The sequence below is a fragment of the Centruroides sculpturatus genome, unplaced genomic scaffold (assembly GCF_000671375.1).
Source record: "Centruroides sculpturatus isolate CEXI.00-Female unplaced genomic scaffold, Cexi_2.0 scaffold1561, whole genome shotgun sequence".
Taxonomy (NCBI): Eukaryota; Metazoa; Arthropoda; class Arachnida; order Scorpiones; family Buthidae; genus Centruroides; species Centruroides sculpturatus.
This window is the reverse complement of record NW_019385740.1, coordinates 58,722-70,608: the sequence shown is the minus strand read 5'-3', so window position 1 is coordinate 70,608 and position 11,887 is coordinate 58,722. Positions and strand designations below refer to the sequence as shown.

The 11,887-nt window shown below is 28.6% G+C and overlaps 1 protein-coding gene across 1 annotated transcript; it reads right to left on the bottom strand.

Moving 5' to 3' along the window:
* Nucleotides 1–4,792: 4,792 nt before the first annotated feature.
* LOC111641681 (Krueppel-like factor 13) lies at nucleotides 4,793–10,690 on the bottom strand. The gene is made up of 2 exons (XM_023387887.1): nucleotides 9,863–10,690; nucleotides 4,793–7,125 (listed from the first exon to the last, which is right to left on the bottom strand). The coding sequence occupies exons 1-2, from the start codon at nucleotides 10,353–10,355 to the stop codon at nucleotides 6,845–6,847; spliced, it is 774 nt and encodes a 257-aa protein (XP_023243655.1). The 5' UTR covers nucleotides 10,356–10,690; the 3' UTR covers nucleotides 4,793–6,844.
* Between the last annotated feature and the right edge of the window lie 1,197 nt (nucleotides 10,691–11,887).

Here is an 11,887-nt window from a genome sequence, read left to right as displayed (position 1 = left end):
ATTACACGCTTTTTTAGCTACAATTATCGAATAACGATAAAATGCCTAACTTCAATACAAATACAGTATTTTGCCACGTAATCATCCGCACGTACCGTAAATCATTATTTAAACATACGATAATAGCAAGCTTAAACTTAAAATTGTATCCAGTTTAAATTGATATGAAATTTTATAGCTGTCCGGTATTATGCCATCGACTGTTTTAAGAATCCAATCCTCTATCCAATCCAATGGCATATTGTTGCAATCGGATCAGCATCAATTTCAACAAGTGTTAGAGAGACGATTTCCAAGAGATTTTCTGCTCAGTAGATTCAGAAACCGAACTTGTTTCCTTTTAGATTTTTCTTATCGACTTCCGATAGACTTCGTGTATGGTCCTATTTGCCCTCTCCTAACATGTCGATATCTTATAATCCCGTAGCAATATTATCAACAGCTGCATTAAAGCTTACTTAAATTAATCTCCGTGTTTAGGAGTTATAGGAACAACGCTTAAATCTATATTATTTACGTTTTTTAAACGTACGAAACGAAGCTTAATTAAACGAGTGTAATTTACTAATATCTTCTCGTGTAATATGTGACAAGATTTATAGATTTATAAATATAATATATTACTCAAACGTTATTAGAAGATATGAGGACTGTGATGCTGTTTTGGGATAAAGAAAATATAAGTGTCATAAATCTCGATTTCAGTAAAGTGATATAACGCTTCTGACCTTTGTACCGTCATTTTTCAATGATCGGTCGAGAAAAGACAGTTCAAAATTCATCCTTTGAATAAATAAATATTTTGCTTTACGTTTCTATAATTTTTACTCATATTAGCGTCAATTAAAAATTAAAAATATGATTTCAAACATGATTAATTTTACATGTGGAGCGGAATAATATGGCGTTTAAAACACTTAGACGATTGCAAATGCATAGGTTTAATAATTAGGATTTATTTATAATAAGAATTTTAAAGGAAAAGTACGTAGCTCCATCTCGTGCACACTTTCAAAAGTATTTATAATGTTATACATATTTATACAGGAATTGGAAATTCGCTATAAAACGTGTAAACACGATATATTATATTTAAACTGCGCATAAAAATTAATTTCAAGTTTTATAAATATGTTCTTTAGGCCGAAAAAACGTTTGCTTAATTAATCACAAATATTTGACAAAATGCGAGTCAACATCTTAATAAAAGAATACAACGAAATTACAACTGTTTTCCTTAATTCCTATCATTTTACTTATATAAAATTTACTTATAACTTATTCATTTTTCTGCCGAGTTGTACATTAATGTCAACTTATTACGTGCAAAATAAGATTTCGATTTCAAACAACGAATAATTACACATTAGATAAAACCCGAAAAACCATAAAGTGAAGTTTTGTTTCAACGCTTGTTCTTCGACTTTTCTGTTCTACATCTACGTGTACAAAATAGGATTAAAGTTACATATGTTGTGCGCTGCTGAAGGTGAAAGCTAAAGACAAAATATTGATTTCTTTGCTGATATTCACCTTTGCAGTTTCTCTTTCTCTACTTAATAAAATTAATTACGTTCTATTAGTCAAAGCTGCGAAATAAATTGAAATGAAAATCTTCAATGTTAAATCTATATTTTCTCGTGCGTTTTTGTTTGAAAATGACAGTGAAAGCACTAAAAGTAAAATTTGCAAAATGTATTTTTTTAATATATTTTTTCATTTCTGTTATTATATAAAGTAGAATTACGAACGTTAATTATTGAAAAATTAAGTTTAGATTATATCGATTATAATCAAGTCAACTCTTCCTGAATAAACTAATTATATATATTTATTATAATGTGTATGTACGAGTGTCAAAATTTGGATAAGATCATTTAAAAATAGGTTGAGATATCGCTTTGTAATATGTAAATAACAATTTCTTTGTTTTGTATGCATTATTAAGAAATTTGCTTGTAAAAGTTGAGTTTAATTATGTAAAAGTATTATATATCGATTAAAAATATTCAACTTATCTTGAATGGCTCTATATACGTTTATCGGTGAATTAATTACTTGTTAATGATAACATATAAATAACTGTAAAAAATAAATATTTAAGCCATATTGAACCAAATTCAGCCTAACAGATACTTTCTAATAAGACTCTCGTTACGTTATTTGTTGCCTCTTTCGTAACTCACTGTTAGTAACTGACCTATTTCCCAGCGGTTTGCTTAGATGAATTTTATTGCTGTTTATGTTTCGTTTCAATCGACTTTCCAACTTTATTTTTATTGAACTAAAAACGAACCTGAAAAACCACTCTCCATTTTACTATTAGATGAAGACAAACTATCCCAATAATATTGTGAATTGTTCATGCGTCTAATTGACAGTTTAGACACGAAGCTAACAATAACACTTTTAAATACTTAAATATATTATATTTAATATAGTATATACATCGTAAAAATTTGTTTAATTTGTACGTTCTTTATTAATTTTAATAAATATTAAACGAAATTACAACTAGAACTTTCATTAAATTTAAATACTAGTCAATATTTAACACTGGAATAATGTCAATTTAAAGGTCTGATAATTGAAGATATTGAAAAGACTCATTTAAAGCAATCCGAATACGTCTTAAATTTATAATAAAGATGCATTTGTTCTTTTGTTGCATTTTCAATTAATTCTTCTAAAAATAAGGTCGTCCCGTAAATTTTCTCTGTTTATTTCCTTGTAAAAAAAAAATAGAATTAAGTTACTTCATTTTATGTATATTTTTTATTTCCTGAAAAAGTATCAATATCATTCATTTGCCAATATAATTGCAAAGGTGTTTCCTTGTAAAAAAAAAATGACGTAAGACAGGACACCAATTCATTAACAGTTAAAAAACAAAGAACTCTCAAGGTGAAACAGGTGTGATAGAAATTGAGGACACACCTATAAAATATACAAACCTTCAAACAGTTATTTTTTTCTTAAAATTAAAATCTTATCAAATTTAATGCAGCTGTTTATTATGATGATTTTATTAAAGATTATAATAAAAATTAAGATATCTATATACCATATGACATTATAGCAGTTAATTTTCATTACATACACAAAATATCCAGTTTTTTTCAAAAGTAATTAACATATTTTGAGGTTGTCTAGAATTGTAATGCCGATTACTGTTAGTCCTACTTTCAAATGCTAATTTTGAAATGTTTGTAGATCTGGCATTTAGCCATTTCCATCTTTTATGAAATGTTTTAAGACTTTAATGATCAAGAATTTATTATATACCCAACATATGATCTTAATATAATTTATGGGGAAGATATACTATTTTACATCTCTTTGACTATAAACTTAAAATAGAATTCAAACAAGTTGACTAGTGAATAAATTTGGACTTTTAATCAGAAGTTGCTTTATAACTTTGTGGGATGTGACAAAATTTTTCTAAATTTTGAAATAGTTTAACTAATTATCAAGTTCAGATACAGACCTTAATATATTTTTAAAATACTTCAGAACTATAGTGTATCGTAATGAAAGTAACTTTTTAGAATTTTTGAACAGAGATTTTCCATTGTAGAATCTTGTTACAAAAAAAATCTTANATTTTTTATTTCCTGAAAAAGTATCAATATCATTCATTTGCCAATATAATTGCAAAGGTGTTTCCTTGTAAAAAAAAAATGACGTAAGACAGGACACCAATTCATTAACAGTTAAAAAACAAAGAACTCTCAAGGTGAAACAGGTGTGATAGAAATTGAGGACACACCTATAAAATATACAAACCTTCAAACAGTTATTTTTTTCTTAAAATTAAAATCTTATCAAATTTAATGCAGCTGTTTATTATGATGATTTTATTAAAGATTATAATAAAAATTAAGATATCTATATACCATATGACATTATAGCAGTTAATTTTCATTACATACACAAAATATCCAGTTTTTTTCAAAAGTAATTAACATATTTTGAGGTTGTCTAGAATTGTAATGCCGATTACTGTTAGTCCTACTTTCAAATGCTAATTTTGAAATGTTTGTAGATCTGGCATTTAGCCATTTCCATCTTTTATGAAATGTTTTAAGACTTTAATGATCAAGAATTTATTATATACCCAACATATGATCTTAATATAATTTATGGGGAAGATATACTATTTTACATCTCTTTGACTATAAACTTAAAATAGAATTCAAACAAGTTGACTAGTGAATAAATTTGGACTTTTAATCAGAAGTTGCTTTATAACTTTGTGGGATGTGACAAAATTTTTCTAAATTTTGAAATAGTTTAACTAATTATCAAGTTCAGATACAGACCTTAATATATTTTTAAAATACTTCAGAACTATAGTGTATCGTAATGAAAGTAACTTTTTAGAATTTTTGAACAGAGATTTTCCATTGTAGAATCTTGTTACAAAAAAAATCTTAATCTTATATTATATATTTTTAGCATAATTGTCCTACAGTAGGAAATGCAAATATTTTATGCAATAAGTTCTCAGGTTAAATAACTTGCTTGAGTAAACATTTAAATAAATTTTAAAACTATTTAAATTGTCATAATTCTTAACTAGAAGTGATTCAATATATATAGTATATTTAATAGCAAATAAATAAAATGAAGATAAAACTTTAAATAAAAGTTGTTGCTGAAAATAAAATGTTTCAAATTTTTACAGCCACAACTAATCTTAGTCACTTAAATTTTTCATTAAAATTTTAAAAAAATCTGTTTATATAATACAATTTAATTATTCATATATAAAAATTACACTATTAAATTTTCAAAATAAACAAATTGCAAGTATTTATTTTTATCATTTTAGCAATACATATGAAGACAGTACAGCATATCATGCAGTTTCTTCCAACTTTTTGATACAACAAATAATACACTAAGCACAAAGAATAAATAGACAAAGTTATAAACAAGTAATGACATGCTGACTAACAATTGTATTATTTTGTATGTTTACATGTATATATTATGTCTATTAAAGTATGCAAATCTGCACATAGACACATGTAACTTTTCAAAATTAATATATGTAACTATAGTCAATACTTGTACATATCTAAAAATTTCCAACTGCAGACCATTTCAACATTTCTGAATTCACACACCTTCAAAAACCCAACTTGTAAACTATGGTGCTTGCTATGGTTAATTAAAAATATTTAAATGACGGAGTAATAAGAAAGCACTGACTACAAGGAAGACAAATGTATCACATTGTTAAAAGTTCGTAAAAAAGCAACTAGAAAAGCTGCTCCGAACATCATCTTTCTTTTTGACAAATATTTATAGTAATAGATAAGGAAGGATACTTTGAGTATTAAATTAAGTGAAAAAGTGAGCTTTTAATTTTTATCCCTAAGAAAATTCAGCTTTTTTTTTTATTTCTAAAATATTTTTCGAGAGGATTATTATACATATGAAATATCTATAACAATTTCCATCTCTAAACAGTTAATTCTATAAAACTGCATCTTACATACAATATTTACAAATAGTTGGCTTTGTTTTAAACTTCATTTATGAACAGAGGATATTATAAAATATTAATATCAGAATGTAATACATTAAATAAACTAAAAAATTTAAATATAAGCAATATATTTGTTTAAAATCTAGAAATTTACTACAGAGTATTATTTAAATAAGTCTAAATTTATAGCTATTTTTCCAATTATGGTGGTTATGCCTTCTCGTAATGATTGTCAATAAATATATCTTGGTCTTACTAAAGTTTGTTTTTATAATAAAATAATTTCTTAAATATTAAGAATCAACTTCGGATGTTTAATTCAAAGTACAACAGCTTCCTTCAAATAATTTTCAGAAAACAATAATTTATGGTGCCAAGACAATATATTTACTTTTTTGTGCAAGTATCGAGTTATATCTACAATGTCAAAAACTGTGTATATTGCTATATAACTGGTTAAACTTTTTTCGCTATTCTATCTCATACTGGCACCAGTCCCTTTGTATCTTTATCAATACCTCAATTCTGTGTTTCAGAAATTCGACAAATCCCAATTCTTCGGTAACAGGTACAGTAATAAGTTCATTTGAAAAAAAAACTTGAGATCTTTTGGCATAGCCATTCATAATTAGAAATAAAATAATAATAATAATAATTTATATTATATTAGGTTGTTAAATTTTCATAAATTGGGTATGAAAATATTACTACCAAAACATGTTTTAGGATTAAAAAAAATCAGAAATGCATTTTGCTATCAAGTAGACCTGCTACTCTTGCATTTCTACATGTATGTTTTAATACACATTAAATTATACAAGTTTTTAAAATCAAATTAAGTAAATGCATTGTACTAGTAAGTGAACAATTGGGATATACATTTAATATCTAAATTTATATCCTTCCTTAAATAATGAGAATTGATAATTGATGTTTAATAGTATAGTAAATAAAACATTAAGTGCTATAAGAAATCTATAACAGTTATAATATTGAAATTTTAAAATCCTCATTGTTTCATAATTACTAGATATGTCTGAATGGACAATGTATCCTTTCTGAGACATGGATTATTTTAATAAATTTCTAAAATGAGCGCGTTTGATAAGCAATAGGATCACTTTGCCTCAGAAATTATTGATAAAAAATTTTCCGATGAATGTATTTTAATTTGTAATAGTTACAGTCATTCATGGAGTTATATCTGCTCCATTTTGTTTAAATATTGGTATTGGATTATGGCATTTAGTTAAGATATTCCATCACAGTCAAAAATATTTATGATGAATTGAGGCTACTGCAAGATCTGCAAAAACATTCCAACAAAATTATCAAAGGTACATCTTAAGGAGATGGAAGAGAACATTGTTCCGATGTTTCTGATGGGCTAGCACTACCAGTCACAGAATTTGGTTTGCAGGATCTTCTTCGCAACATTCCAGGATGAAACTCTGGGTGTCTCCGAGCATGTTTTGTGAGATGATCACTTCGCATAAAGCGCTTATCACAAAGCGGGCAAGGAAATTTCTTTTCTCCAGTGTGTGTTCTATAATGGCGGGCCAATTCATCAGAGCGGGCAAATCTTTTACCACATCCAGCCCAATTGCACGGGAATGGTCTCTCACCTAAAAAGATTATATAATATTTTTATTTTTCAACAAAAACCTTTCATTAACAACATCATGGCATTTAAAATCTTTAAGTCTCAAAATAATAATCAGTCTATATATTGATAATATAATTTCTGTGATTATGACAGCAATAAAGCTTAAAATGATGTAATAAATTATTTTATTACTATAAATATATCATTAGTGAACAGTCAATAAATCAAAAATCTTAAATATGCTAATAATAATTAAATTATGAAAAATTTTTTCAAGATTATGACTTATCAAAAACTGTTACTAAAATAGTTTATATAATCACACACACACATCATATATATAGATATAAATACTGTGTTAAGAGTAGTTTAAATTTAGTTCTACATTAAATAAATTTTAAGACTATCAATAAAATATCAATTAAAAATAAAGAACTAATTTATTTGATTGACAGGAAATGTGAAGTATAAAATGAAAAGAACATTTTTCCTGTTGACCGCAGCTCACACCCACGGACAAAAACTCTTCTTCCTAGCAGACTGACTATTTTTAGACCCGAGTTTTGCTTTCTTTCAGTGAATAGCATGTTTGTTTCTAATTCATTTCCTGTAGATATAAGATTAAATAAAAATTAAAACGCATTTAGCTAACAAATATTGGTTATCCGAACGATAGTCTCGCTTGTTTCCGATCACACTGCGTGCGAATTCTATTAATTTCGATCAATTAAAGCTGATGTCTTCATAGCAGCCTATCAAACAGGATACATGGGGATGTTACCGGATACGTTCTCCTGGTACGGGGCACAAAGCTTTACAGGAAGTACAACAACATCTGCTATCCATTGTGCAGCTAGATTTCCATACAGGTGGCAAGGCGACAACCATCTGCTGCTTCGCTCGTGTCCCACTTCTTTCTTATCGCTCGTTTCCTTTCCTCATAAGTCTTGACGGCCAATAACCTTTTATATTCGATAATAATAATTTCTAAACTCGTTCGAGAGTGAATCTTGTTAAGATATTTTCGAAATGATTCGCATATAACGCGAAACTGATAAAATGTGCCTACGCATATTGGCGTAACTGCCGCCAGTTTACAAATAACTTTTAACAAGCTAAACACGATGATTAAATGAATAAGTCTATGCTTTAAAAATGGATATTTAAATGGCAGATTTATATCTTCCGAGGGGAACTGTAAAATATGGTCGAAATGAATAAACAAAAGCGGAAGTGACCGAAGAAGGATACGCCTCAACTCGGGAGGCCGAAAGAGTAACGGGGCCTCAGCAAAGGAGTCTCCACCCATCAGTAATTCGTACTTTTTCCTGTAACCCATGCACTGTAAAACAGCGGTACAACAATAAATTAAACGCTTAAACAATCGCTATTGGTTTCGCTATAAAACTTCCCATTTCTCAGTTGGAAAATTTGCTTCTGTTCCGAGATTTACGCAGAAAATCACTCACTGTACTATGTTACGTTTTAAATACTTCCGCGTTATGGGTGTTACTCGACCGTACTTTTTATATCGATCATCATCCACGTTTTGCAGTTTTTTATAAAAATATTTTAAAAATAGAAAGTGCGAATTTATAACAGCAACGACAAATGCGTGTAAATCAGGACAAAAGCGAGATAAACATCGGCGTCACTTTTCTGGGTGTCATCCCTTTTACCTCTTTCACTCACGGTCACAAAAGGGCTCTTGGATACAGCATAAACCGCGCCAAGCTAAGGCCAGCGACCTTATTAGTTTGATAAGGAAGCAGATTGGTTTGCCTGCAGCATTGACCTAATACGTATACCTGCATAGCTTCCTGATAACGCTACCTTGTTCCAGTTTGAAATGGAGAAATACGAATAGAAAAAAAATGCATGTACTGTGTATATAAACTCTTACCCAACATGGATTAAATTTCAGTCTCTACTATAACAAGAAAACGTACTCTTAAAGGGGGTCAGTGCTTCGTGTAAAACGGGTTCACAACCTTGGCCCAAACTTGTAACACCACTCATTCTAATAATAATAAATACTATAGAATATTATTCAGATTCTTAAATAAATTATAACTTGTCAATTTTTCGATTTATAAGATACAAATTACAAAGTTTAGAGGAACGTAGCCGAGTTCATTGGGGCAAAAATCTCATTCGAAAGCGACGTCAAAGATTAATGTTATTTTTATTAAACTATTATCATCTAAATAAGATATCACAATCCGTCCAAGTGCCTATAATATATACAAAAACACTTTTATTTCGAATACGTAAATATTAAAAGTAATAATACCAAAATGTCCCTAAACGAGGAACTCCTACTAGTGAAAACTGCCTCCTGCACTGCATGCAGGGAGTTCAGATCCGAGCTTATTTTGAACAATGCTTTAAAAAAAAAAGAAAGACATTTACTCAAATAAACGTATCTTATCGGTTCTTAAACCCTACAAAATAGTGACCCCGCTATCGATCTTTCGCATTAGGTGACAAACACCTTAGATAAAAAAAAATGGGCGCAATTTCGAGTACCTTAAATTAGTGCTAAAATCGCGAGGTAAAAAAAGCAGAACAAAGAACGACGTAGTTACATAAGACGTCACGAGTGGCAAAGGTGCAAATAGTAAAAATTAAACATCGAAATTGGCTAGACGATCTTTGTTCTAAGCATCTCTGCAGGGGAGACTCGTTACATAAACTCTACTTAATAGAAAATTTTTAAAAAAACGATAAATTGATAATAATAAACGAATTCTTACCCGTGTGAGTTCTCAAATGGGCCTTCAAATGTGAACTCTTGCCGTAGACCTTATTACAGTTGATAAAATGACATTTATGAAGTTTCTTCGCTGCGTTTCCACCACGTTTGGGTTGGACCTCCTTTGTTTCCACTGCATGGCGTACAGTAGGTGGGGCTTCTTTGTTAACTGCAACTTTCGTATTGCGTGCAGCTTTAATAGGCGATGATATTTTAGGCATGGAAACAGAATCCTCTGGCAAGTAAATATGAGGCACTGGATCTTGCTTGATACTTGTTAAATCTGTTAAGATGCGTGCGATCATGAACAAAGAGCTATTAGCTTGGCATTCTGGTACGTACATCTCACTCGCAGAACTGCCATCTGTTAATGTGACGGAGCTGGTAGAGACGGGCGTCTGACGATCCGATTCCACATGAACACTGTGTGGCCTAGCATTAGACATGGCTACGAGACCTTCGGCGGCTAAATTGATATCATTGTCATGATCCATTGTATCTTCTACTGCTATTACGCGTCGATCGATGATCCAACCACAAAAAAAAAATTAAAATAAAAAGTAAAAAAATATAAAATCGTACGACTCGACGACAACACTCGACGGACGATGTAGAGATTCGTCTAGTTGCAACGGGAACGTGTTAAAGAAAGCGCGGGATTTCGCCAGGAGAGAATCAACGCCATCAACCGCCTTCCTCACCGACACAAAACCAACTGTCTGCCTCGTGTTGTCGATGGGCGTGGAGTAGGCATAAGCGGATGTGACGTCACGCACACTGGCGCCTCATTGGTATATTTTTCATGCGGTCTGTTGCTAACTGATGCGAGCCATTGGTGAAAATCATCAAAAAATTGTTTCTTTTATCTCGATTTAAAAATTTCGTTTTAACTTTCTATATGCCTATTTTAAATTATAATTAATTTTAAATGAGTTTCGAATAATAAAAATATTAATTTACGTGTTAAAATAATTTATATTTAAAACAAATTTTGAATATTTTATTAAATAATAAAAATTCACTCAAGTCCTTTTTCTTGGCGCATTTAATTAGAATTTTAATTTAATTAATTAAATAAAAAGTTGTATATAGATGTAATTCATATTTTCTTATATATTGTAAGTATATAAATAAATATCTGAAATAATTAAAACTGCACCTGACGTTACATTGTTAAAGTTATAAAAAATGAAGTTCTATTATTGTTTATGGTTTTATTTATTTAATTTTAGTTTCTAAGTGCAATTTAACAGTTAGATATTTCATTTTAATTTTTATTTCAGAAACGAATGGCACAATATTTTTTTTTTTCAACTTTTTAAGAATAAAATAAGTAAACATTAGGCACATTCTGGTTTTTAAAATATTTTTATCGAGTTTATTTTTCATAAATTATTTAGAAAATTCTAATATATTCCAAATATCCATAATTAATAATTATGAATAAACTGAATTCTAAGTGTGGGTTAAAAATTAAGCTTAAGTATTATATAATATTAAGGTAAATATTCTGAAATACATTTTAATATTCGCCTTGATTCTATTTACTATACTAAAACTTTTGAAATCTCGAATATTAAAGAGTAATATAAAGATTATTAAAGCCATTTTTTCATTATCATAGATTTACAAATTTTTAAAAATAATCTCTACTAATTATAAACATAAATGATCATACAAGTATAAAATCAAAAAAGTAGATATTGCGTGATTAGAATACTTACATCTAATTCAGAAATGGTAAAGTACAATGTAGATATAAATAAATAAATAAAATAATACGTTTACCTGTATTATATAATGGAATTCACTTTCGTGTTAAGAATTTTTAAAAATACGAATTTTATTTTTATTATTACAATGATAAATTCTTCACGAAATTATTTTAAAAATTAAATTTATCGTATATTTATTGACTTTTAAAAAATTTATCTAATTAATAGTAAAATATATCATTTCGAAATAGTTTTTTTTTTTTTTTTAATGAAACCTTAAGTATGGATCCAATGCTCCTTTATCGCTTTAT

Coding starts and splice junctions, on each gene's coding strand:
- LOC111641681 (XM_023387887.1), bottom strand. CDS start 10,355: ATGGATCATGACAATGATATCAATTTAGCCGCCGAAGGTCTCGTAGCC. Junction 7,126..9,862: donor CCATTTGAGAACTCACACGG/GTAAGAATTCGT, acceptor TAATCTTTTTAG/GTGAGAGACCATTCCCGTGC.